General features: G+C 44.8%; 2 protein-coding genes across 3 annotated transcripts in view; both read left to right on the top strand.

Annotated features, from left to right (window-relative positions):
• STMN1 (stathmin 1) overlaps window positions 1-5934 on the top strand; it is a 6219-nt gene extending 285 nt beyond the window's left edge. The window contains exons 1-5 of one of the 2 annotated variants that reach the window (XM_015411624.1): window positions 824-900; window positions 2242-2303; window positions 3565-3737; window positions 4185-4376; window positions 5066-5934. In XM_015411624.1, coding sequence (XP_015267110.1) covers window positions 2291-2303; window positions 3565-3737; window positions 4185-4376; window positions 5066-5137 — 450 coding nt within the window. In that variant the 5' untranslated portion in view covers window positions 824-900; window positions 2242-2290 and the 3' untranslated portion in view covers window positions 5138-5934. Of the gene's footprint in view, window positions 1-823; window positions 901-2241; window positions 2304-3564; window positions 3738-4184; window positions 4377-5065 lie in introns of those variants that run through there. The other variant, XM_015411623.1, reaches the window with a different exon arrangement.
• Window positions 5935-9475: 3541 nt separating this feature from the next.
• PAQR7 (progestin and adipoQ receptor family member VII) lies at window positions 9476-26877 on the top strand. Its single transcript, XM_015411635.1, has 2 exons — window positions 9476-9539; window positions 23800-26877. Exon 2 carries the CDS (start codon window positions 23834-23836, stop codon window positions 24884-24886), a length of 1053 nt encoding a protein of 350 aa, XP_015267121.1. The 5' UTR covers window positions 9476-9539; window positions 23800-23833; the 3' UTR covers window positions 24887-26877.
• Window positions 26878-27617: the final 740 nt, after the last annotated feature.

Genomic DNA, 27617 nt, shown 5'->3' with positions numbered 1-27617 from the left:
TGGGGGTGGGGAGCGGAGAGGGGCTCTGAGGAGGCCGGGAACAAAGGGGCCGGGAGCGAGTGTGACTTTCCTGCCGCGCACCTATTGTTCTCTCGGAAAGCTCCCTTTCCTGATGCTAACGGGCGGCGTCCACTCTGGAGGCGGCGTCTCCCTCGCTTTTCTCCTCAGCTTCGGACTTACCTTCTTCGCTTCGCTTCTCTCTTTCCCCCCCCCCCACCCCTTGATAGGAGCAGCCCCTCGGCCATTGTTCGTGGGGAAGGGGCGGGGCCCGTTCTGGTTCGGCGGGCCGGGGGAAAGGTGATTAAGGGGGGGAGCAGACAGTCTCCTTAGGGGGGGAATTAACAAAAGCAAAAGAATTTTTTTTAAAAAAGAAAACTAATGCATACAGAGCCTGGTGGGAGGAGAAGCGGCAAACACTGAGGTTTTTATTTTTTTTGTTGCCGCGCCGCAATTTTTATTTTGGTGTGGATGAGAAGTCCAGCTGACCGGAAAGAAAGGAAGGAAGATTAAGAGACAGCTGAGGAGGGGGCTGTAGCGGGTCCCGCCGAGCAGCAGGTGCCCGGATGTTACAGTTAGGCCGGCCCCTCCTCCTCCGTCTCAAGGGGATGAAGCGCGCGCGCGCGCGCTCTCGGGGAGTTTGAATTCGGTGCGGTTCTAGAACGACGCGTGGGTGGGCGTGGCTTGACGGTGGGAGGCGGACCTTCCCCCGCCTACCTTTTGGTGTCACTGCTGGTCGCCTTACCGCTTGGCCCCAACCCCATATTTTGTTGCACATTTTGTGAAATGGGTGCGGTTCTCCCCCCACCCCTCAAATGGGCGTATCGCTGTGATTCTCAGTTTTCTCCACGGTCTGCCTCAGCCCCTTCTCTTTCCACCTATTGTCTATTCTCCGCCCAAAAGGTTTGCTCGTGTATCTGTTGTGCAGCTTTTTTAACGGCTTGCATTAAAAAATCATGTGTGCTTTAGCGTCAAAAAAGCAAACTTTAGGTTCGGTTTTTCAAAAAAATATATGTTTGGTGTCTTCTGTCTTTTTGACCGTTTGGCTGTAGAATTCCCAGTCTTTAGCCTCTTACAATAGCGAACCACTCTTTGTACTTACAACCTCTGTTGGGGTAACAATAGCGTTTGCCGCGTTTTTAAATCATTAAGGAAGATGTGTCCTTCTGTGAGGCTTCCTAGGAGGGCTTTCTGAATCTGAAAGTCTGTATTCTGTAATGATTGTTCATAGGTTCCAATTACTATTCAACGGAAAAGGGACTAGACAAAGCACATCTAGGTAGAAGCTTAGCATTTATAGTTAAGTTTCAACCTCTCAAGTGCCAGTTCCTTATTTTTAGGTGCTGCCTTTTGTATCTAGTAGGAAGAAAATGTAAACTAGGTGTCCAAGCAACCAACACCCCAGGGGTTTTGCCAGTACTGCTTACATTTTATTTGAATAGCTTGCAGGACAAACTAGAGTATTTTCCTTAGAGAATACTTGTGATTTTCTCAGGTTCCTGTTTTGCACTTGGAGTATGGGTATAGAGTGGTGGTTATGTTGGTCCTGAAAATCAGTATATTGCTGACTGTCTAATGTATATTGTCTCAAACTGCATGTTTTCAACATAAAGATTGTTTCCCATTTAATACTGATTTTGGTGCTAGGCACTAACTAACCATATACATCACACTGCACACAAAAATCATAATTGCTTGTGTAATCAAGGGTGAGTAGATATAGATGGTGACTTTTTTTTTTTAAAGCCAAACATTTAGTAATATGGTTTTACTTAACACTGACATACTGCTTTGGACCATCACCTGCCTTTAAAATTAGAATCACAGTTGGGTGGAAATTGCGGGGAGGGCGGGGTATAAATAAAATAAAATAAATAAATAGGTTATAACTTAATCTAAGGTACCTCAGTTTGCAATATGTTAACTTGAAGATGATCTGTCTTGTGTACATCTTCCAAAGGTAACAGACATATGGCTAGGGACCAAGTATCTGGAGAACATTGTGAAATTATGTCTGCTTGAGTGGCTTGATGTTTAAAATGCATTTGACTTCTTGGCACACTTTGGCGTGTGTAAAGAAAATAACACAAGTGTCTTACGAAGTGTACTTGCACATGAAAGCTTATACTTTGAATAAAATTTTGTTGGTCTTAAAGGTGTTACTGGACTCAAACTTTGTTCAAGGTCTAATAGTATTACTTTGTATATTGCTTCCATTTACCTAATGTATTTCACTTTTCGTAGTGCCCTGCTTACTGGAGTTTCTGCACCACATTATTTTGAAGTATTAGACATGGCATCGTCTGGTAAGTATTATTAGTACTCTACTGATAATGGTCCTCTGGTCATTAAGGTGCATATCGGTCCTTGTTGGATATATTGTTGATTAATACACTCCTGTATATTTTGTTCTGTTGTTGCTTGTAAAGAATTGTAAAATATTTAATATATAAAAGAGAGCTTATCTGTCATCTGTGATTCTACTATAGGAAATCTCAGATGGGTTCTAGGTTTTAATTATAACATGCCCCTCTACTGGTTAAATCATACTGGCCCTGTTCACACGGAGGATTTGCCGCGGGACAGCGACGATTGCATGGCGGATTATCCAGGCACGATCACACTGCAACATCTGGGAAGTGGAGCGCACCCGTGGCGTACCGCCGAAAAGGCACAATAAAAAACTACCTGCTCGAAGGTACTAGCAACCGGTTTGCCACGGGCTGCCTCCGGAGTTCCTTGGTGTGATCGCGCTGGCCTCGGCTTTTCCCTCCGGCCCCTTGTTGATTCGCAGGCACGGAGGGAAGGAACCATGGCATGCTGCCGACATGTGGGATCGCATTATGGCGGCTCTAATTGTGGTGACGCAAAAAGCCCCCCCCCTCCCGCGTGTGTGTTATCCGGCCCATGTGACCGGGGCCACTGTTTGTCAGATGTATAATTGGAGATTAAATCTGCAGTTCCCCTATGATAAATGAGAAGAATTACCTAGGCTGTGCCTCCGAAAAGGGACTCTTTCTAGTTTAAAGAAGTAACGTTTTGAGAAATTTTGAAGCTATGGGGGGGAACAAACAGTTTTTAGAAAAATTGTAACACATGTAATTGCTTTGACACATGTATGTTCATTTTTACCATCTGCAAGGTAGGAGAGGCTGAATTTATAAATTGTAAAAAAAAATTGTGCAGTTTAGACGGTGCCATGTAGTCACAGTAGGACTGCCTGCATATTTGAACATCAAATTGTGGAAATTTCTTACGTATACTAAAGTATTGCATGGTAATTGTATATTTGGGTGCATCTGTTTATTTTCTCAGCACACAATTGAAACAGAATTCCTTCAGGAATGCAGGAAAATCAAAATTCGTGAGAGTACTTGGAATTTTGTTAACTCCCTAGGCCTCTTGCCATAGGCTTACATGATCCCTTTGGGGGGGAAGCCATGGCTAATAACTCTGTAGCCTTGGAGTTCAACTTGCTTTATTCTGCTTGAGGGGCTGTCTTAATCACAATCGGCTTTGTTAGCGTGATGGGGTTTGGAAAGTTAACTGTGACAACTTCTGTTTTAGACATGCAGGTGAAAGAACTGGAAAAACGTGCTTCTGGCCAGGCATTTGAATTAATACTGGGTCCTCCATCAAAAGATGCAGTTCCAGAGTTTCCCCTTTCCCCTCCAAAGAAGAAAGATCTCTCGCTGGAAGAAATTCAAAGGAAGCTAGAAGCTGCCGAAGAAAGGCGCAAGGTAAATGCACATACCCCTGACATGTAATGGTTGTTCGTGTGTACCTGTTTAAATGTATATTTAAAACTGAAGCTAATTAAGAGAGGAGCACATGTAAGAACATCTCAAGTTTTTTCTTTATAGTCAAACATTGAAGGATTGACTTTATATTACAAATAAAATAACAGCAATTCCACCTGAATTGTTCTGTTTTTTAGGCATTTGCACAAAAAATAGAACAAGATTACCAAATTATGTTCAAGAACATTGGAAAAGACTTAAAATAGTAGATTTTTTATAATGTGAAGAAACTTGTGTAGAGTAAATCTTCTGCCCTGGTTGGAACAAACTTGGCTATTAGTAGTCTGAGGCTGCTGTCAGTGACTCAAATCCATCCTTAATACAACCAACCACTGTAATTACATACAGACTTCTCTCAACTAAACATGGAATGGATCTATATTCTAGTCCCATGAAGCTGAGGTATTGAAACAACTGGCTGAGAAACGAGAGCACGAGAAAGAGGTGCTGCAAAAGGCGATTGAAGAGAATAACAACTTCAGCAAAATGGCAGAGGAGAAGCTGACCCACAAAATGGAAGCGAACAAAGAGAACAGAGAAGCGCAAATTGCTGCTAAACTGGAGCGCTTGAGAGAGAAAGTAAGTCTGCAGTTCAAGCATCCCATAAAAAGTACAGCATAAATTTGGATCACCAGTAATACTTAAATTTGATATCTCGGCAAAGTAGGCCATCATCAAATATACGCATAGAATTTTTAAAACGATTTCAGCAAAAAGTAGCAAATCCGTGCATTATTACCGTAGTTAATCTTTTCAGATGAAGAACACACAGATTGTGAGAACCCATGAAGCTGCCTTATCCTGAGTTAGACCTTTGATCAGTATTGTCTGGTTTGGCTGGCAGCAGCTGTCCCAGATTTTATGAGGAAAAACTTCCAAATTGCCTCATATGTGATCATTTTAATTGTTGCCAAGCCATGTCCCTTCCCCAAAATAGACCTTAAGAGGTAGTCTTTTAAACAAGGTAGGACCTTGTTTTGATGCTACTAACCTGGCAGCATCTCTTTAAACTATGTGGTGCTTTAGCACGCTAGCATTGGCCTTCCACGTTGGAAACTTGGCCCATGAACAAGTGAGAGTACAAATCTGCTTGGGTGCATAGCTGTCAAAGCCTTTAGGGCATACACTGCAGAGGGTGGTGAATTTGCAGTTGTAGGAATCCAATCCTGTAAATGTAAGACAAGTAAAATCTAGGTGGACTAAGAGTCTTGAAGGTGGCTCATCTCTGTTGTGACCAGCTGATTTTGTTGTCTTTTTTACTCCACCAGGATAAGCATATTGAAGAAGTACGGAAGAACAAAGAAGGAGGGAAAGAAGCTGGTGAGAATGAAAGCGACTGACTTCATCCTGGAATTTGACTTTCTCCCCTTTGTTGAAATATCCAAAGACTGTATTGGCCAGTGTTTTTGTTAAGTTCCTAGAAAACTGATGTATTACTGTATAATTAGATCCAACTGTACATTTGCTTTGGGGAACGAGAGGGGAGCCCTTTCATGTTCACTCTTTTTCTAAGCTGTTGTCTTTCCAGTGTAGCTATCTTGTTGCATTTCTTCTATTCCAGTGCATTTTGTTCCTGGATTGATGACTTAGTGCTGTATTCAGCTGACATATTTGTCAAGGGAATATGTAGTGTAATGTTCATGCTGAATCTGTTACACTTCAGAATCTGTCAGTCTTACAAATATTACTGTAACCAAGTTACTTAAATAAAGCTGCACAGTGCTATTATCACAGGTGACTGTTTCTGAGGCTAACATGACACATACTAAATATGCAATTCAAGCATACCTATGGCTAAAATATATTGCTGTAATAATGGAATGAAATGCCTGCAAGCAAAGTTCTTGTTTAGTGGCTAGTGACACTCCACAGTAGCCTTTTTTGTCCTTTAGAGTTGTGCCTATTGTCCCAATTCAACAATAAGATCTTTGTCTTACATCTCAGCCGTTGTCAGCTGTTTTGCTGAAATCATTCAGAACGACCTCCCTCCATAGACATGCTTGAAATTCCAACAAATAATTCCTTAACATGGAACTGATTTGACCTTGAAACCAGTTGCTTGTTAACTTGATGTTTCATTTGTTAAGGTTGTCCCTCTTGCTGTAAGCTCCAAGTCAATGATGAATATAGTGTCCTAGTATTGGGTTTTGGGGGGGGGGGGGGGGGAGAGGCTTTGGTAAAGGAACAGGCCTGCATATTTCCATGACTGCTGGAGTTTTTTAGAGCAGATTGATTTTTCTGGTTAAAGCAATATTGCAGTTCAGTTTGGTTACGGAAATAATTGGTGCTACCCTAATAGCATTTGTTGAGTTCCTTGGCAGAGCTGAGTAAGTACAGATAAAGTATTTCTGGAGGCCTATAGTTCTACAACTATTTTACAATTCCTTTGTAAAATAAATAGGCTTAGGGTTTCCCCCCTTGGTGAGGATGGTATTCTAACCTTTGGGTGGATGTGGGGAAATGATGTCAAAGCAATTTTATATGCAGCCTAAGCTGCTTGTCCTTCCATTGGTTTTATAGCTAAAGGGGAGTTATGCATCCTCTGACACAACTGTTAAGACAAACAGAACAATATTGAACTGTCAACCTATGAAACGACTAGGAACTTTGGAAGTCTTGAAATCTCTTTAAGGAATGGTTTTTTCTTAATTCAATACAGAAAATGACTGGCAACTGTGGATGTAATCATTTTACCTTGATATGAGAGTTAGTTTAACTTGAGAGCTTCCCCACCTTCTGGCTGTTGCAGTGTTTGTTAAAATAATATGACTGGTACTAGGTTCTTTCAGTTTTTTTGGTTGTAAAATATGAAACTTCCTGTGCATGGCTGTGTATGCTTGATCTTGTTCATTACATCAACATATTAAAAAGTACAACTGTAAGAATCTCTGTAACAGAATGAGTCAGCCAACAATAAATACACTTAAATGACACAGTTCTCCTTCCTGACTTTAGCAAGTGTCATTGGAAACATTTGGCAGCACTGAAAATGAAGATGCAAGGAGTTGGTTTGCATCTTGAAGTAATGTAGCTCAGCTGAGAAGTGGATGACTCACATAAACTTCTAGTCTTTAAACTCATGATAGAGGTGTGCCTAGGACTTATTGTGCCTCTTCATGAATGTCAGCTGTAATTAGAAATGACTGTCCTGTTTCACTTTTACCCTCATTAGACATAGAGCTTCTTGGATAACCAAACTGGCAGTTTGGAAACATGGGCCAAATGATATTCCACAGTGAAATCTTTCTGGGGACTGGAGGGAGAAAGAAATTACTGCAAAAATACTTATTTTCATGTAGCCTTTTAATTCAAAATGTAATCACTCTTTCATGAGGACTGTTGGTTATTAGAATTTAAACTAAGTGTTTGTACTCTATCACACATTAATTGCTGTATTTGAATCCATTGATATTTTAACAACAAAACTAAGGACATATTACCAGAGTCTAGCATGTACTGTGTTCAAGCCATTAGTTACAGCACCTGGATATGTTAACTACACTACAAACATAGTAATGTGGAAGAAGTTTGAATGAGATCATGGCATTTGCAGGGATCAGTATTCAGTACTGTTTCAGCCAGTACACACTTAGGATAGTTTCACCTGGGAATTTTATTTCCTTTATTTATATCCTGACTTTCTAATGGGTCCCAAAACAGCTTATGTCCTTCTCCATTTTATCTTCACAGTGGCACTGTGAGGTAGGTAAGACTTAGAGGGATGGCCCAAGGTGCTTTCATGGCCAAATGAGGATTCAAAGAGGGGTCTCCCACATTTTAGTCTGATGCTTCATCCCCTATACCACGCTGGCTTGATGTCTGTGGTAGTTCAGAAGCTACCTTGGTGCAAAGCATAGTGCATATAGGTGTAGCTCAGAGAGAGTGCATGTGTGAAAAAGGCCAAACCAGATGAGTACTTAACTTTTAAGGACTCCTGTATGTTTGTCCCATGGGGCCAGGATGGGGAAAGGATTACCCCCCTCCATACACTGCTATAAGCATTTTAGAGAGAACTGATTACTGTTCTGCTAGTTCTATGCAAGTGAAGTTTGGTCTCAAAACAAGTAGTGCCATTTGAAAGACTGGCTTCAGGTTTAACTCCCAACACGTTTTCAGTGGGACTTCCTGATCATCATTTGAGGCATGCACTTTATGTAATCAGGGAGATTTGACTGGGTCAGTTTAGATCAGCAGTGTTGCTAGTCTATCAGCTGTTGCCTCCCTGAATCCTTGGGAGGAAGAAGAGAATGGTAGGGGGGGGGTTGACCAGCTTGTGTAAGTCCAGTTGACAAAAGGACACATGGTCAATTTTCTAACTGATTTTGTGACATTGGGGATAATTGTTAAGGATTATGTTTAAAATGAACATTTCTTATTGTGAAAGGTGATGAGCGGTAGTAGAATTGATACTGTTGTTCGTACAATGGCTGTATAATCTCACAAGTGTGTAAAGTGGAATCAGGAGTATGTACACTGTCCTGAACAAAGCTTTCTCTGATGTTTGTGCATGGAAACGGCTGCAATGTGGGGTCCTGTTCCATTCTTGCATGCTGCAGCTCCTCCCCATATTGCTGTTGCTCTGGGAAGGGATATGCTGATGTCGGAAGGACTTGTGATGTATGGTTGCTCCAAAGGGCCATAATCTTTCAGTAAGAGCGCTCTTCCCCATGTGCATTTGCTCCTTCTGCTAGGTGTTGGTGATTTGAAAAGTACAGCTGTGTTTATGGCACAAAATATAGGCCTATAGCGCCCCCATCACCAGTACACTGCTAGTGCCCAAAAAATTGTAGTGGATTCCAAAACCTGAACTGCTAAGCTTTGCTCCAACCGAGGCACTGTTTACTCACTAAATGCGCAGAGAAACAACTGAAAACGATTTCGAAATAAAATGGATGTTCAAGTTGAACTTGCTGTTCTGATGTATTCATCTCAAGTGCAGCACTTAGTTCAAAGGAGCATTAGCCTTCCTGTTTTCAGCCATGCAAGAAAACGAGGTGCTGTGAGAGGCTTTCCCAGCTTGGCCAGCAGGCAGACTGGAATGCTCCTGCTGTTTTTAAACTCCTTGCAAATAGGACCAGAAGAAGCCAAGAGAGGGGATGCAACATTTCTCCCTCACAGCTTCTGCCACAAATAAAATTCTTCGGCTCTGGTGACTGTTTTTAAATGCTAAGGAACACTCCAGCCGGCATCCCCCAGCTGCCTGACGCAGTCCCTTCCGCCACCCCGTTCTCCTGCCTGCGCGCGCGCGTGGTGGGGGCCCTTCCATGCCACGTGCCCCCCCCTATTATGTAATGGAGAGCGTGCAATAGAGTGGACAGATGCAAAGAAGGGGCCGGCAGGGCTTCTGTTCTTCCAGTAGGGGGGGACACGGGGAGAATTTTGCCAAGTGCACCTTCTCCAGGTGGCCGAGCAAGACGTACTTTTAAAATGACAGGAACCGTCTCCGCAGGTTCTCCCTTTCAGCCTAGCAGCTGAAGGCAGAGCCAGAATTCGGCAGCTCGCGCGCATCGCCAATCTCCCGCCACTTTGCTGGGGGGGGCGCTTCTGGTCAGAGGGGGCCAGCAGCTGGGGGGGGGGAGGCCAAGAGGCGAGGCGGGTCTTTTCTGCGAGAGGCGGTTGCTGCCGCAGAAGGGCGGCCTTGCCTGCTTGGGTTGGGTCTCACTGCCGCTTCCTGCCCATCGGCCCCGCTGGAGTTGAGGACGAGGCGGAATCTGGAGCATCCTCAGGAAAAAGAAGTCGGAGGTCAGTAAGAGGCGGGGAGGCGGGAAAGTGGGGTGCGAAAGAGCGAAACCCGGCGGTGGGACATACATGTGCGTGCGCACGAACCCCCAGTCGGTGAGGGGGGACCTGCAAAAGTGGGGGGGGGGGCCCCCTGGGCTGGCTCTGGGGAAAGCTGCAGATCGTATGCCGGGGTGTGTGTGCATTCCGCGCCCCTGCGTGCTTCCTCGGAAGCAAGCCCCGCTGAGTTCCGTGAGACTTGTTTTTACGCTTATCTAGGAACACCTCCTGCCAACCTAGCAGTTCGAAAGCAAGAAATTGCAAGTAGATAAATAGGTACCACTTTGGTGGGAAGGTGTTTAGTCATGCCGGCCACAGGACCACGGAAACGTCTTCGGACAGCGCTGGCTCTTCGGCTTTGAAACGGAGATGAGCACCGCAACCCTAGAGTCGGACTCAACTGGCTTTCGAGCAAGGGGACCTTTACCTTTAGGAACACCAAAAAGATCCATGCAATGCCGTTTCTGGAACCAGCCAAATGAGCCCAGCGGGACTTTTCATCGGGCTTGATGTCACAAGATTTTAAAAGATAGAAGGGGGTTGGGGGCGCAGATCAATTTCAGCCACTTAGTTTTGCTTTGCACTCTGACCTGGGAGTAAAATGGAAAAACTAATCTTGTGGTGGCACCTTGAAGGCTGGCGGGTTTATTGTGGCAGGAGCTCTTGTGGACCAGTGCCTGTTCTGCTGGATGCCCGAGGTGGTAACAAACTGTTGGTGGCAGAGATCTAGAGAAAGCCTGAGAAATGCAATATATGCTCTGAGGAGACTCAGCGCAAGGTTTTTAAAAATAGAATAGCATCAGTACTTGACCATATGCTTCACCATTTAGTTTTCCTATTCTGTACTCTCCCATGTGTCTGCTAATGAAGGGAACATGCATCGGATGAAGCTAGTGCAAGAGAATTTGCTTCAGTAAATCTTTAAAGTGCCATAAATCCTGCTTTACTGTAACAAAAGCCCTGTTCCCAAGTTAGAATGAATGCATGTACAGTTGGTATGCAATGGACATTTGATTTTTCTTTTTACTTACATTTAAGTAATTCTCATGTTATAGGGAATGCATGTACAGCTGAATGTGCGATTGAAACCACACCTTTATCCTGGGACTGGCCCCTGTTGTCATCTGTAAAGTGAACACATTATTTATTTATTTATTTATTTACCTTCAACTTCTACCCCGCTCGAACCCCTCCCATGGGTCTCTGAGCGGCTTACATAGTTTGTATTATCCCTATCTATGGGCACACATATATATATATCTCGTATTAGGGGCAGGACTACCTAACGGCACCCGGTGGGATTCAGTTGACGTGTCTTCAGCTCGTCTCGTCTCCTCGGCTTCGGGTCGGCATCTTCCCTCCGCTCTCTTCAGGCTCCTCGGGAGATTTTTTGGAGTTGGCGGGCCCATTAGTCGTGCTGATCGCATCGGCGTGGCACTGGCAACACATGTTGCCTTCTTCTCACAAACAGGAGTGGGTGTATATCTTCATGCAGGCTGTATCTGCATTCACTGTAATTTAGGTGAACAGGGCTAAACTAAGGGGACAATCGAAAGCAATGTTGAACATAATGGGACTTACTTCTGAGTAAGCATGCACAGTCTGGTGCTGTAATGTTGCAGGGGGGGGGGTTGCCATCAAGTCACAGCTGATTTATGGCAGCCCCATAGGGTTTTCAAGGCAAGAGATGTTCAGAGGTGGCTTGCCATTGCCTGCCTCTGTGTCACAACCCTGGTATTCATTGGAGGTTTCCCATCTAAATAACTTGCCAGGGCCAACCCTGCTTAGCTTCCAAGATCTGAGGAGACTGAGCAATCCAGGCCAGAGCATTGCAATCTTATGCAGTGTTATCCCAGCCTATAAAACAGCTACATCTCTGGAATTCATTACTTGGCACTGCGTCTAATTGGATTCAATGAGACTTTCTTCTGAGCAAGCTTGCACAGGATGAAATGGAATGTTTTTATGGCAACAAAAGTTGCATAAGTGCAAACTTTCTAAGAGATATCCTGAATCCCTGAGATCTTAAATTGCAGGGGTAAATGCGGAGAGAGGACCCTTGGCTTGAATCCAGGTTAAATTGGCAAGTTTCATTGATTGCCCCTTCCTGTTGCAGGTCACTCCCCCCATTGTTCCTCATTGTCTGGTATCACATCACGCTGGAGCAGCATTGGCGGGGAGGGGCAGGAAAGTTCCATTCTGCTGTTGGAAAATGTAGGCTGAATCCATCTGGGACAAACAGATGAGAGCAGAAAACCTCCTGCAGCTTTGGTGCAAGAAAGTCTCTCAGATGTCATTATTCTGTTTGGAAGCGTTGTCCAAATCTGTTTTGGACCTTGCTTGACTCTGAGGAGGGGCAGGAGATCAGACGTCAGCCTGTGGCTTCCTCTTAAAGATCTTTTCATAACACTGAAACCAGGGTGGGAGTGGTACTCAGGCCACTAAGAGATACAAAAGGAGCCAGGAGCTGAGAGGACTGTTAAGTTTGAGAGGGGTTCATCATACTGCTTTGTTTTTTGTATGTAATGTTATTTTTAACATTTTTGTAGTCTGGCTTTTTTTCTTTCCCCAAATGAAGAAAGCAGATCTTGATAAACAGTGGCTGCTTACAGAGTGTGGAGGATTCCAGCCCCACCTTCAATCCTTTGCATTATATAACAGTAGGGTGTTGGCTTGAATCACAGCTGCTCGTTTGGATAAGAGGTTACTGTTGACCAGTTAAAGAACTGTAACCTGCCTTTAAACTTGTGGTGACATAGAAACAAACGTGCATGTTACCCCAAGATGGTGTTCTGTGTTACCGAAGGAAGCAAGAGAGGACTTAGTAGTTTAATAAGCAGAAAGCTTCCACTTTGAAGGATTGCTTTGGGATAGTGCTGAGATGGGTCGCCCAGTTATCATCTTATTTTGAAAGAGAATACCCAGGGTTTGCCAACATGTTGTAAAGCCAGAGTGTATATTTGTGAACTGTTAGCACTTCAGGCATTGCTAATTTGTGTTCAGTGATCTTGAGAATGCAGTAATAGGATTGTGTCTTACTGGACCAAACAAAAGTCCAGGTAATGCTTGGCAAGAATCCTGGAAGGTGGTTCCCAACCGCTTGGAATATGAGGACCCCTTTTTCACATTGGAAAATTTCATAGACCCCTCCACATGGTAGTAGTAGTATCCGTTGATTGAGAAAACACATAATAACTAAAACGTTAAAAATGACAATGCTTAGGGTGTGGTCAGACGGCGTGCTGAGAGCGGGTTAAACTGCTCCGGTTGTAACTGGATTATATTTGATCACACTTACCTCCCTTATCCTGCCTCACCGCGCAGTTGCAGCGCTCCCCGCTATCTACACTACCGACGCGCGGGAGCTTATGTCGGCGTTTTTTCTCTCCTCAGTTTGCGCATGTGCATAGGCACCCCTCCGTAGAAGGGGGGAAATGATCATGGCACATGCGCAGAACCACCAGGGCGAATCAATCCAACCCCTCCAACAAAAGACTTCCCTTTAAATGTTTGACCCGAAAATGGCCTCCGTGAGATCCTGAACTAATCTAAACGCTAAAACAAGTGACCGTTTAAATGTCGGTTTTCTAAACGCGGTGGTGGAGCTCCGCCTATGTGCACACCGCCAGCGCATTAAAAAAATGGTGGGTGAAAAGCGGAAGCCTCGGGCAGCTTTTGAGTGGGGAGGGGGTTTAAACCGGAAGTGGCTTGAGGAGCAATCACACGTGGAAAATGCGGCTTTAAACAGGAGAGCTGAGAAAACACCACTTTGGGACCTGGTAACAAAATACTCCGGTTTAAAGCGGTTTTGAGCTGAAACCAATGGCTGGGGATGGGAGGCAGATGTTGACTGTGTGATCGTGCAGATAAAATCCGTTGCTGATTTGTCACGACACCAGATCAAACGGCGCGTCTGAACGCACCTTTAGTGTGCTTATGCATTCACAGCCACCTTGCAATAACTCCATGTCTCCCCAGGGATCCCTAGCCCCCTGGTTGGGAACCACTACGCTAGAAATTAGGCACTGGTCTACCAGCAGACTTCAATCATCCATTTCTCTGCCCCAGTGTAGCAGACAGGTGGTTAGTCTTGGTCCATGGAGGTTTGCTCAGGGCCAAACTAGGTGTGATGTGGGAGATTGTTAATTTAGGATTTCCCATGGTGGTTCTTTTATTTTAAAAAAACACCTAATTAAAAACTTGATATGGTTGCTTTGAACATCTGGGAAGGCCCTTGAGGGAGCTGGTGGTTAATGCTTTCTATACATACTTTCAACCCAAAGGAAACCTCTGCCCCACCCCAGCTGATATGGTCTCTGCAGGGAGGAGGGCAGTTATGGCTCTTAAATTGGCCCCTTTTTCCAGCCTGGAGCTAACTGTAGGGGTTTTTTTTGTGGGGGGGGACAATTTATATTAGGAAAACTTCATGGGGACTTCCAGTTTATGGCGACACACTGGCAGACGCACCTCCTGGACCTCCCGGGGGTGCGATCTGCGCGCTAGCGGTTAGGAGGGGGGGTGATTGTTCACTACTCCCCCCCGGAGCCTTTGTGAAAGGCTCCTAGCCATGGGGCTTTTGAAGTGTGGCCTCTTCACCAGCGTGATGCTGAGGAATTGAGGCGCTCTTCTGCCCCGACGGTCCTGCCGCTATGCGTCCAAATGGAACTAGAGCCGCTGACCGGGACAAGCGTTGGAGACCGAGCATTTAAAATGCATTTTGAGCGAGGTCTTATGACCAACAACAAACAGTGAGTCGGTTCCAGTGATGGCGGCACGCTAGAGCAGACTCACCTCCCGGACCTCCCGGGGGTGAAGCTGCACTCCAGCCAAAGGAGGGGGTGCGCAGGCTCGTCACCCCCCCAGGGACCCGGTTGAAGGGACCCTGGCCATGGAACTTCTGAGAGGTCGCCTCTTCGATGGCGGAATGCCAGAGAATTGAGGCGCCTCTCCGTTCCGACGGTTCTCCGTGCTGAGAGACCGAATGGACTTAAGCAACGCTAACCGGGGCAAGCGCAGGAGATCGAGCGTCCAAAAGGCTAACACGAGGTCCGAGGACCGATTATGAACATGAGTCGTTTAAGAGATGTTTAAAGAGAAAAGAAAGCTCCCTACCCTAACCTACGCAGCAGAAATTAAGGTGAGCGGGGGAGGGACGCCTCCCAAGCACATGAACTTTTGAGCGAATGAGGAGGGAGTGGAAGAAAGAAATGGTTAAAACGGTTAAGAAATACTTACCAAGGAGTGTTTGAGCGTTGAAGCGCATATTCAGAGACTTTCAAAAAATTTGCGAAAGTAAACAAACTGAGGAACATGGTGGGGAAGAGGACGGAAAAGGAGAAGTTGCTGAAATCGAAAGTGACGGACAGCCCAAAACCGGAAGGAACCAACGAGCTGGCAAAGATTTTGGCAGAATCCATGCTCCCTCTAATGGACCAGCTGAATAACTTCAAGGAACAGATGTCTAATATGACTCAATGTATCACCGCTCAGCAAACCCAGATAAATGAGACTTTGAAAATGATGAATCAAACAGCTGAGAAGGTGAAAAAAGTGGATGTCACTGCCCAAAAGGTGAAGAAAAAAGTAAAACAACTGGAAAAGAAGCAAGTCCCCACAGAAGATCAATTGCTACAACTACAAATGGAAAAGGCTAACATGATTCTTCGCTTTCAGGACTTGCCAGAGATTTAAGGAGAGAATCTAAAGGAAATGATGAGTGAAGTATTGGCCCCAGTGACAGAGATGAAGGCGGAACTGTTGATAAGCGATATGGATTTGGCCTATAGGTCATATTCAGGATATATAAAGAAAAACAATCTGCCTGGGGAAATTGTTGTAAGATTCTCGAAGAGGCACGTGAGGGATTCTATCCTGAAAGCAACTACAGGAACACCCCTGAAAATTGGAGGCAACACCATCAGGATTTTAAAAGACATCCCATTTGAAATAAGGAAGAAGAGGAAGAAGTACAAAGACTTAATCTTTTTTTTTTTAACAAACAAAGCATTTCCTACAGATGGTTAACCCCTGAAGGCGTCATTTTCAAACTGCAGGACAAAAAAGAAAAAATTTACTGTTTCCAAAGCGCGTGAGTTCCTGAGATTGTAACTGGGAGAACCAGCTGAGGACGCTAAAGAAGAAGATGACAGCAAATCTAGCGGTGAATTGGACTCTGTGCCTTCTGACGAGGATTCTGCTTCAGAAAAAGGGGCTTATCACTTTGGAGGAGGCTTGTAGCTCATCAAAAAAATTTTTTTGCAGCGTTCATTGAAAGAGAACTTTGGATTAAAACGTGCTTTTCACTTTGGAGGAGGCTTGTAGCTCATAAAAAAAATTGCAGGGTTTGTTGAAAGAGAATTTTGGATTAAAACTTTGGGTAAGAACTTTTCACTTCTTTGAGACTCTGTCTAATATGAGATTACTAGCATTGTAACCTATTCTGTTTCTGCTATCTTGTATGTTAGTATGTGGCAACCTTGTGCTGAAAATTGTTGTTGATCTACCTGAGGAAGATTATGAAACAGAAGGATATCTGGACCTCTGTTGGAAGAAGACAGAGCACATGTTATAAAGAGACTTTAAGGAGTCCTCCCTTTTGAAACTGTTATTTAACAGAGGAGGACTATTATTAATTATAAGGTTGTACAATAGCTTTTGAGATTCTTGGAGATGATATTTGATATTTTTGATATCTTATATTGGGAATTGTGATTAAGATGATTCATTATATATGTAGAAATTTAAATGTTTTTCAAAAAATATAAAATTAGTTATGATATGTTATAATCATCTGTGCACGGTACTTGTATGTCAGAAAAAGGGGCGGCTGCCCCTAAACGAGAATACCAATTGAGGATTAGAAAAGATAAAGCCAAGTGAAGGCTGAAGGACTCTGAATGGTGCCTTAAAGCATATGATATAAATGATGCTCTTGTCTTTAACTGTCTTTAAACAGCTTAAAAATGGTTAAAAAGATAAATATTTTTGCTTAATCGACTATGTTCAATGTAATATAAGCATTTTAGACTAATATAAGCTGATGTAATGATCTCCTATACTTGGGGTTTTAGTTAGTAGTGGTTTTCTTTCCTTCCTCCTTAGATGTAGATGTTCCCTCACTATTTTTCGTTGTAGTTTGTAGTTTATAGAAAATGCAATAAAAATCCCCTCCGGGGGGCAAAAAAAAAAAAGGAAAACTTCATGGGTGGTTGAATCCTCTCCTCTCCTTGAGTGGCTTCCCTGATCTTGAGAGTAGCTCTGTAGGGTTACAGATGGGAAAAGAGGAATCCATGAGAGGTCTGAATCCAGGATCTCCCGTGACACATCTTGTTGAATGACCTTGGGCCAGTCAGTCTCTCTCAAGCTTAAACTTCCTTGCAGGGTTGTTGTGGGTGAAATGGGGAAAACTTCATATCTGCTGCTGCTTGGAGGAGGGACAGGATAGAAATTTAGTAAACGAAAGGAAAGGGGGGATTTTTTTTGTTTGTTCGTTCCCAATTACTGTAACATGCCAGATCTGCAAATCCTGCTTTAATTCTCTACCCTGTGGATCTGTCAGCTGTTAATTAGGTGTTGAATAAAGGAGTATTTCCTTTTGTTAGTTCTGAATCTTATTTCCCATTGCCTTCACTAGGTACCCCTGAGTGCTGCTATATGGGAGAAGGAGAAAAAGTTCTCTCTCTCCACTTTTTCTCCATCCCATGCCTAATTTTATAAACCCTGATTGTAGCAGAGACTGGTTGGCCACCGTGTGCAACAGGATTCTGGACTAGATGGACCATTGGTCTCATCCAACTGGGCACCTCTTATGAAATGTATAGAATCCTCTGTCATAACAGGGTTTCGCCAGTCACTATTTCTGGTAGGAACCTGGCTGGTTGCTGTGTCAGTCCTAAAAGTAGCCAGACCAGCCTTTCTGTAGACAAAACTCTGGTCTTTCACACTTGGGGGACTCCCTGAATCTGCAGATGTTTTTCTAAATTAACAAGGGGGGGAGCCCATAAAAATTAGCCTGATGAGGATTGAATTTATGTCCTGAGTCCCTGAGTGTTGAGAGCATCTGAGAGTCAGTTGAAGGGGGAAAGTGGGGCAGGGGGATCACCCCGCTTGAAGCTCCTGAGATCCTAGAGAATCCTGTCGGGGGGAGCTCTTTGGGTAGGATGGATTTCCAAATTGTTCCCCCCTTCCCATGATTCCAAGTTCACATATTTTTATGTCAAGTGTGTCACGATAAACTGTCTCCAACCCTTGTAAAAAGGTAAAGGTAAAGTTTCCCTTGCTTGAAAGCAAGTCGAGTCCGACTCTAGGGTTGCGGTGCTCATCTCCGTTTCAAAGCCGAAGAGCAAGCGCTGTCCGAAGACGTTTCCGTGGTCATGTGGCCGGCATGACTAAACACCAAGGCGCACGGAACGCTGTTACCTTCCCACCAAAGTGGTACCTATTTATCTACTTGCAATTTCTTGCTTTCAAACTGCTAGGTTAGCAGGAGCTGGAACTAGAGATGGGAGCTCACTCCGTCATGCGGCACCCAGGTCTCGAACTGCTGAACTACCGACCTACCACAGCCTGCAGTTCAGCGTCTTAACCACTTGAGCCACCGCAGCTCAAGTTCACATATTTTTATGTCAAGTGTGTCACGATAAACTGTTTTCAACCCTTGTACAGCCCCTCTATGTTGTATGCAGTAAAGAGGAGTGCTAACTTTTGTAAATGAGAAGACAGCTGGTGTAGACACATGGAACTGTAGTTTGATCCAGGGAGGAGAAACAGGGAATCCCCCCCCCCGCAATCCTTAAGCACACAAAACTGCCTTATGCAGAATACATGCATAGGACCACACATTAAGTTGTCTTATATGGAGTCAGACACTTGTTCTATCAAGGTCAGTCTTGTCCATTCTGTCTGGCAGTGGCCTTCCAGGGTCTTTGGTCAAGGGTCTTTCACATCACCAACTCCTTGATGCTGGGATCTGAAACTCGCATCTTCTGCAGTGCTAAACCATTTCATTGTGAGATGATCTAGCAGTATGAAGGCTTGTCAGGGTGCTTCGTGGGCTAGCCCAGCTCTGTGTGAGCCACCTCTGGCTATGGTGGGAAAAGACTGCTGCTGAGAATGGAAATCAGGGTCCAGAGTTTCCAGTCAGAAGGAGGCTGGGTGGGTTATAATTTACTGGAACTGGAGATCAGGGCTCTCTCATTTGATTACATCTGCAAAATGTTTTGTGGCTTTTTTGGAAAGTTTCCAACTGAATTCTCTCTGTGTGTGTGTGTGTGTGTGTGTGTGTGTGCGCGCGCACAGACATTATGTACCTGGACTTTCAAAAGGCTTTTGACAAGGTACCTCACCAAAGACTCCTGAGTAAATTTAACAGTCATCAGATAAGAGGACGGGTTCTCTTATGGATTAAAAACTGGTTAAATGACCGGAAGCAAAGAGTAGGAATTAATGGACAGTTCTCACCGTGGAGGGAAGTAAGCAGTGGGGGCCGCACAAGGATCGGTATTGGGGCCAGTACTATTTAATTTAGTCATCGGTTAGCTGGAAATAGGTGTGAGTAGTGTAGTGGCCAAGTTTGCAGATGGCACCAAATTATTCAGGATGGTGAAATCCAAGGCTGGTTGTCAAGAGCTCCAAGAGGACCTCCATAAACTGAATGAGTGGGTGACAATGTGGCAAATGGAAGTTCAGTGTTGGAAAGTGTAAGGTGTTGCATATAGGGATAAAATAATCCCAACTTCAAGTATAGGCTGATGGGGTCTGAACCTGCTGAGACTGAGAGGGGAAAAGATCTTGGGGTCCTTGTGGAACGTGTCAACCCAGTGTGCTGCAGCGGTGAAAAAGGCAAATTTAGGGTTAGGGTTAGGGTTAGGGATTATTAGGAAAGGGACTGAGACTAAAACAGCAGATAATTGTAATGCCCCTGTATAGATCTGTGGTGCGGCCTCATTTGGAATACTGTGTACAGTTCTGGTCACTGTGTTTCCAAAAGGACACTGCAGAGCTGGAAAAAGTACAGAGGGAGGGCAACCAAGATTATTAGGGGGTTTAAGCACCTTCCCTATGAGGAAAGGCTAATGAGTCTGGGATTTTTTAGTTTAGAAAAGATACGACTAAGGGGGGACATGATAGAGGTTTATAAAAATTATGCATGGGATGGAGAGAGTCGACAAAGAGATTTTTTTTTCTCCCCCTCCCAAAATACTGAAACTCAAGGGCATCCAGTGAAACTGATGGGCAGTGGGTTCAGGACGGACAAAAGGAAATACTATTTTACACAGAGAGTGATTAAAATGTGGAATTTGCTGCCAGAGGATGAAGAGATGGCCACAGGAACAAACAGCTTTAAAAGGGGATTAGATAGATTCATGGAGGACAAATCTATCAATGGCTACTAGCCATGGTGGCTGAGGGGAACCTCCACATTCAGAGGCACTAAACTTCTGAATCCCAGAGCCAGGAGGCAACCTCAGGGGAAGGCCTCGGCCTCGATGTCCTGTTATTGGCCCTCCGGAGGAACTAGTTGGCCACTGTGTGAGACAGGATGCTGGACTAGCTGGACTGTTGGTCTGATCCAGCAGGGCTCTTCTTATGTTCTTACGTATGTTTCTGCCCTGTGCAAAATTTTTATATTTAAAATATTTGGGTGAGTTGCCCTAAGCCTAGAGGTTAGGCAGGCTATCAATCCCCGATTAATCTTTCTGGGACAGACCAAGGTATAGCTAATCCAGGCCATCTGTTGCCAACGGTGGCCAAGCAGGTAGCTGTTGTTTCTCTCAGCTTCTGATACTCACAGGTATACTGTCTCTGAACATGGAAGTTTAGTTCTTGTTTATCACGACTATAGGCATAGCTAAATGTAGTGGCTGTTGCCCATGAAACCACACATGCTGTATAAATGTTTCCTTTTTGTTTGTTCTGAGTCCCCTTCTGATCAGTTTTATTGGGTGACCTATAGTCTATATTGATCTTATTGAATGCCCTTCTGTCCTGCCCATCCTCCAAGGAACTTGGGGTGGTTTATAACATTCCCCATTCTTCCATTTAATCATCACAACACCCCTGTGAGGTAGATTAGGCTGAGAGTATATGACTGGCTGGAGGTCACCCACCAAACTTCCATAGCAGAGTGGAGGTCTGAACTGAGGTCTCCCAGACTGTAGTCCAGCCATACCATGCTGTCCCTCTCTCGCCCTGTCATTGTTGTTCATAGTTTCATAAATCTCTCTTCCATATAATCAATATAGTGGTCACCTTTCCCCCAAAACTAAAACACCCAGAATGCTTTAGCCTCGCCTTGCAAAGAAAGAGTCCCACCTTTTTTTGGTGGTTCTGGGTGCCGTTTTCTGCACTGTTTCCCAGGGCACCAAAGGCTAGGATTCTGTTGGGCATATAATTGGCACAAGGCTTCCTGGGAGACGCCCCTGCTGGATTGTGTCCCTTTAATTCCTTTCATGATGGAATGGGAGTATGCCAAAATTAAATGGGCTGTGATTTACAGCTCTAGTCTCCCATGTGTGGTGGATCCCAGCCTGCCATGGGTATGCAAGATTAACTAGGCCCTCAGGACTTAATACAGATATTGGTTTCTTATCTCATTATGTATGCTAATATCATTCAGTCCTTCCATCTGTCTTCTCACCAATCCCCCAGAAGGGCTGTACATCCTCTTTATTTTGTTTTATTTGTTATTTAGAATAGTAGATTGGAATAGTAGAATGTAGTGTTATGAACAGTAGAATGTAATGTAATTTGGAATGGAAGACTGGAATGTATTTCTCTGGTCTGGGGACAAGGGAGATACACTACACAGCCAATTGCATCACCTTAAAGAAGAAGATGCTGTACTGTTGCCTCCACGCTTGAGAGGTGATGGATGGAGCGTGATAGCAGGGTCTCAGTTAATTACTCTCAGCATTCAACACTTAAGAAGGGTACATCTGCCCATCAGCCTCCAATTTTGATATATTTATTTCCTTCACTATGTTTTCCCCTTGGAATTAAACCCAAATAAATGGTGACCATATAAACTTAGCGTGTTATTCCAATTTGGTCCTTGCATGTGCTAAGTTGTATGTCAATTTGCTGCTCACCCTCTACCTATATGTATAGTCTGGTAACTTCCATTTCAATGTATCTGAAGAAGTGTGTGTGCACACGAAAGCTTATACCTTGAATAAAACTTGGTTGCTCTGCACTCGAACTTTGTTCTGCTGCTTCAGACCAACATGGCTACCCACCTGAATCTATTCAGTAAATTGTAACTTCTGTGCCTGGGGCAATCCTAGACATGCCACAGTTGCATTGATTGATTTAATTCGGAAGAATTTGCGTGTCGCCTCTCCAGCCCCCATCTTGTCTAATGTATTTGCCATTTGGGGTGGCTTTAAAGTTCACTTAAAATTACTGTCTCTCGTGACGTGTAGTTCAAGTGCATGGGGGCAAATGTGTATGGCTGTGGAACAGGGAGGCAAGGTAAGAATAATAAGAACAGCCTTGCTGGATCAGGCCCTCGCATCCATTTGTCCAGATGGCAACAGCGCCCCCCCCCCATGGCTCCTTTCAGCCTGAACCCTTTTTGATTCCTTGAAAGTCTTGATTTCAGCTAACAGACTGATGTAATCTAAGCTGCCTACCTCACAGGGCTATTGTTGTGAGGGTGACAAAGACCTCGATATACCATTTGAGATGCCTACTCATTCTGGCTTGTCTATGTAATCTTATTACATGAGCCAGCAGTTACTAAAGATGAATTAATAACCAAATATCCAAGTGTGTTTATTTACAAGTAGAATAAGATAACTCTCAACGGCGCCACCTATCAGCAGTATTTTCAAACAAAGTCCATAGAAATCGGCTCAACTATGAGCAGTATTTTCAAAAGCAGTCCACAGAAAATGTTTCTTAGCGTTTTGTAAATTCCATACTCATTAGTAAATCCCAAGGCTGTGCAATGGATGAAAATAGAGACGATTCTTGAATCCAAAACACGCTGCTTCAGTCTTCCAAATAAGATTCTTTAGTTTGTAAATAAGATTCATTAGTTTGTAAATAAGATTCTTTAGCTTGTAAATAAGATTCTTTAGTTGCAAAGCAAATCCCAACATGACGGGCAAGCTAGCTAAAACTAACCATGTTTTCACAAGGCTTCTTCAAAAGACGGAACTGCTTCTCTCAATCTAGCAGCACTCCACAGCAATCAGCCACAATTCTGAAATGAGTATCCAAACTTTCAGATATAGCTCACAATCTCAGACCAATAGCATAACACTTTTCAAATTTCTAAATCCGTTTGTTGTTGGCATACGTAATAAGATTACGCACAGTTTCCTGTTTTGCCAGTATCTGCATACTGTGTTCCCACTTTGTTGTGTTAGTTCTGGCTTGCCTGGCAGAAACTTTGGAAGCTGCAGCTATTTTGGCAGACGAAACCTGCCCACAGAACACTTCCTCTTTCTCCACTTCAAAATTTCCACCAAGATACGGCTGCTTCCCCATTTCTGTCTTATTGAGGCCTTTAGTCATCTGCTCGTTTTACTAAGAATGTTTAATGGCACACATGCTCACTGAAGTCTTCATTATCTACAAATTTTTCTGCAGTGGTCTGATGGAGACGTACAAAATGAGTATAGCCCGGGCGCCGTATCATGATGATATATTGTCAATTTATATCATCACCATGTTTACAGTTGATACAGAGTTGGATCCCATGACTGCCTTCCCCCAAGTGTTCTCCAACAGGGAGAGGCTTCTTTCCCCTGGAAAAAGGCTTTCTGCATCAAAGTAAAGTCTTTCCCCCAGACTTAGTAGAAGAGATTCATAGGACCTAACTGAGCAGAACAGAGTCATAGGATCCAGCCCACTTTAGCTGGGTTGCAGTTGATGATCATTGTAACTGCATTCAAAAATTAGATTAAATTAATTGTTTTGCTAACGTCATTGTTAATACACCATTTTTAAGGTCCTTTGGCTGTTTGGGTTATAGCTCCTTTTTGTTCTTGCCTCTTTTCAAGTGCAGTTCTGTCACTTTGTCCCCTTTTGTTTTGCAGACATTTTTTGTGGTCCGGGACAGTTGCCTAGCCCTGCTCTGTGCCAGAGCGTTGCCTTCCCTGACTGCAGTCTCTCTCTCACACACACACAAGCCCCCATGGCTGCTGCTTCAACCTCTGACACTTTAATCATCTTTAATGTTCCTGATGCCGACTAACTCCCTCTTCTCTTCCCAAAGGGGGTTTTGTTCTGCAGGGCTTGGCCTTCCTGCCATGGCAACAGTTGTGGCCGAGAAGCTCAGTCATCTGTTCATAAATGTCCAGCACCTCTGGAAGGTCCCACGGCTCCTGGAGAATGCCCTCCCTGCCTCACCCTGCACCGTGGGGGTGTCGGATGTGCCCCACCTCTTCCGGAAACCGTACATCCACACAGGCTACCGCCCTGTCAACCGGACCTGGAGGTACTACTTCCTGTCTCTCTTCCAGCAACACAACGAGGCAGTCAATGTCTGGACGCACCTGGTGGCCGCCATGATCCTGCTGGTGAGGTTCTGGCGGCTCTCCCAAGTGGTGGATTTCCTTGGCGATCCGCACACGCAGCCCCTCTTCATCATTGCCGTCTCCTCTGTCATCTACTCAACATTCAGCACCCTGGCGCATCTCTTGCAAGCCAAATCAGAGTTCTGGCACTATGCCTTCTTCTTCTTGGACTATGTGGGTGTCGCCACTTACCAATATAGCAGTGCCTTAGTACATTACTACTATGCCATTGAGCCAGAGTGGCATGCCCGGGTAGTGAGCTTCTATGTGCCAGGAGCGATCTTGCTAGCTTGGCTCTCCTGTGCTGGGTCCTGCTATGCCAAATACAGGTGCCCCCAGCTCTCCTCTCTGCAGGGCCGGCTGTGCCAGGAAATGCCCTCAGCCATGGCTTACGCTTTGGACATCAGCCCAGTGGTTTACCGCATTTATGCCTCTTCCCGGCTTGCAGACCCGGCTGTTTTGTATCACAAGTGCCACGTGCTCTTTTTTCTGATTGGGGCCTTTTTTTTCGCCTACCCGTACCCTGAGAAATGGTTTCCCGGCAAGTGCCATTTTGTTGGGCAAGGGCACCAGATCTTCCATGTCTTCTTGCTGCTCTGCACCCTTACCCAGGTGGAGGCAGTGCTTCTGGATTATGAGACGAGGCGACCCATCTATACTAGGCTGCACAGTGGCCTGGCCCCCGTTTTCTCTGCCCTGTGCCTTCTCGTGGTGGCGTCCTGCAGCTTCACAGCCCTCTACATGACCACCAAAGTGAAGCGCAAACTGGATGACAAAGTTGAATAAAAACAACAACCACCACCACCGTCATGCAGGGAGCTGATCTGCCAGTTGCCTCATTGTCATCTTCCTGGGCCCGTCCACATGGTTGTAATTTGGGGACTGGATATTCTCCCTGTGGGAGCGGGTTGATATCTTAGTTTCGTGACTCTTACTGGGACCTGAGTAGGAGAAGAGTGGCAAGGAGACTACGCTGGGACAGAGGGGCGTGGGCGGGGCACTCTTGCGTCTGGGTGGCTGGCCCCTCCCTGCTGCAAGGGAACGTTCCTGGGGAGAGCACATCATTCCCATAACCTCCACCATCCTTCACCCTTCTTTCCTCTGTTCTCCTAAGTGGTGAAAGAGGTGTAGGGAATATGGCCGAGGGGTTCAGGGGCGGTCTTGGGGTGCCCTTGAGACATCCACGGCCTCTGGAGCCGCTGCTGCCCTTGTTCCATGTAGGCGCTACACGGTGGTAGTTCGGCACGCCTGACCTGTGTGGACTCGAACACGAGATCTCGGCAGAGATCCAGAGCAGCTGTGGTGCCTTGACAGCTGTCTTCAAGCTGGGTGTCCCAGAGGGTAATGTTCCTGTCCCCCACCCCCCTCGGGACCATTCTTGCACTTCCCATAGTGTGCTGAAATGGGTAACTGGCAATTCAGGAGCTTGCCATGTGGATATGCCTTAAAGGGAAGTTCTCTGTAGCTGTTTGAATGGGGTGACGCTTCCTCTGGCCGATAATATTTTTAGCATGAAGGTGACTAGTCTTGTACCAGCAATTTGGGCATTTATTATGCAAGCAGGGATTTAAAAAAAAAAAGTGTGGTGGGAATATTCAACGGCTGGCTTTCAAAATAAACAGAGCACTGCCATGTTGAATTAGGACAAGTGCCCATCTAGTTCAGCGTTTTCTCTCACCAGTGAATGATTCATGAAGGTTTCCAGCAGGGTGGGGTGGAGTCAGACCGACCCTTCCTGAGTGTGGGTTGGATCCTGTGGATCTGCTAGCGAAGGCGCTTTCCCCTGGCAGAAGGAGTCTTCCCTTGGTGCAAGACACTGGATCTACAAGACCCAAACCTGTTTCACGCTCTTAAAAAAAATCTGTTAGTGGCCATCACCATACCTTGTGCCAACAAATCCCTCTTTTTACCATGCTTCATGTGATGAACACCTTCCTTTTTTATTGTCTTTTAGTGATGCTTAAAGCATGTTAATTTTATGCTGCTGTTCTTCCAGCTGTCAGCGTGCACTTCACACAAACAAGTCAGTAGAAGCACTCCAGAATTCCACCTTCAGCATGTGTTGGAATGTTTAAATCCTGGGGAGCCTTTGAAACGTGGGTGGGGCTGGAATGCAGCAGGTGCCAGGCATACGTGCCAGGATGGAGCCTCCACCTTTCCCCCAGACTACAGCTGCTTGATGTAACTCACCACCACTTCAAAGTGGTAGTGTGAATCAGCACTTAATCCTTGTTCCAGAGTTTTGGGGCAGGATGTCAATCTGGATACCAGCATCCACATAGGGTGGGTAAGAGTGGTTGGAAATTGGCTGACCCTTCACCCTATGACCCCTAAGAGCTTGGTCTGAAGCTTATTTGAGTCCACCAAACTGAATTGCAGACATGTGCTATAGTGCTTAGGTTCCACCATTACAAAATGCAAGCCGGGAAATCCTGCACTGGAATACTTCCTGTGCTGGAAGGGGGCAAAGCACATAGAAATCTAGGCATGTGGAAGAGAAATCAAGGTTAGACTCCTGATGTTCCAGCTTTCCATATGCAGTGAGCTTTTTATTTCATGTTCTAGTTATGTGTTCTTCCATCTGCATTATGAAGTGGTTCAGGCCTACCTCAGAAGGGCTGTAGCAGGGTTTGCAGCATGAATGAAATTTTGGGCATACTTTATATAGTGCAATTCAGAGTGATTTGTAAAGAGAAATTTCGGAGGACACTTCCTATGCATAAAGCTAGTTTAGAAAGACAAATAAGTTTTGTTGGTTTCTTCCCCCCCATCTGATGTTTGGGGCGTGATGCTGTTTGTTTCTATAAACTCTTTTCACAATCCAAAAAATGTTAGCATCTTGTGTCTCATTTCTTTACCTACATTGTATATCTAAACTGTAGAGCAATCAGGGTGGGGTAATAAGGGCATTCGACTGACATTGGCAGCGTGGATGCCTAAATTGGCATCTAAGGACATAAATATTTGGATTGCTTTTAAATTGGCACTGGAATGTGTGAGGCTTCAATTTTGGTCTGGAATGTCTAAGGTGTTTGGAAGGCAGTAGATGGGAAAGTCAGATCTCAAAAGCAATGTGACAGCTGTGCGCGAATCTGATTTGGTACTAAAGCATCCACGCTTTCTCCATTAAATTACTCATAGTGGCACCAGGGTGGGGGTGAGGATCAATTTGATTAGCAAAACCATGTGAGTTGCTTTCACAATCAGCACAAGTTTACTATTAGTCACAAGCCCATTTCAGATGTTAAAATTGTGAGTATGTCCTCTTGAGATACATGGTCACCATGTTGTGTGCAGATGGGCATTGCTTGTATTTATGATGCATGTACATCACTGGTACGTGTGAAGGGAACCACTGGATTTTTTTTTTTTTTAGTGCTTGAGTTCATGGGTATCAAGGCTTTATGCACATGGCAAATTCACATGTTGTCCCTGTCCACCCAACATGGCAACCAAACATTAAGAGGATTGGGGGTAGTACTATTCCCAATGTACATGATCAGTGCACTCCCGATAT

This window comes from Gekko japonicus, unplaced genomic scaffold (genome assembly GCF_001447785.1).
Source record: "Gekko japonicus isolate JY-2015 unplaced genomic scaffold, Gekko_japonicus_V1.1 scaffold62, whole genome shotgun sequence".
NCBI lineage: Eukaryota > Metazoa > Chordata > Lepidosauria > Squamata > Gekkonidae > Gekko > Gekko japonicus.
Note: the sequence above shows the minus strand (reverse complement) of the source record. Positions and strands in the feature narration are given on the sequence as shown.

Excerpts from the sequence above, each read along its gene's own strand:
- PAQR7 (XM_015411635.1), top strand. The coding sequence starts at position 23,834 with ATGGCAACAGTTGTGGCCGAGAAGCTCAGTCATCTGTTCATAAATGTC.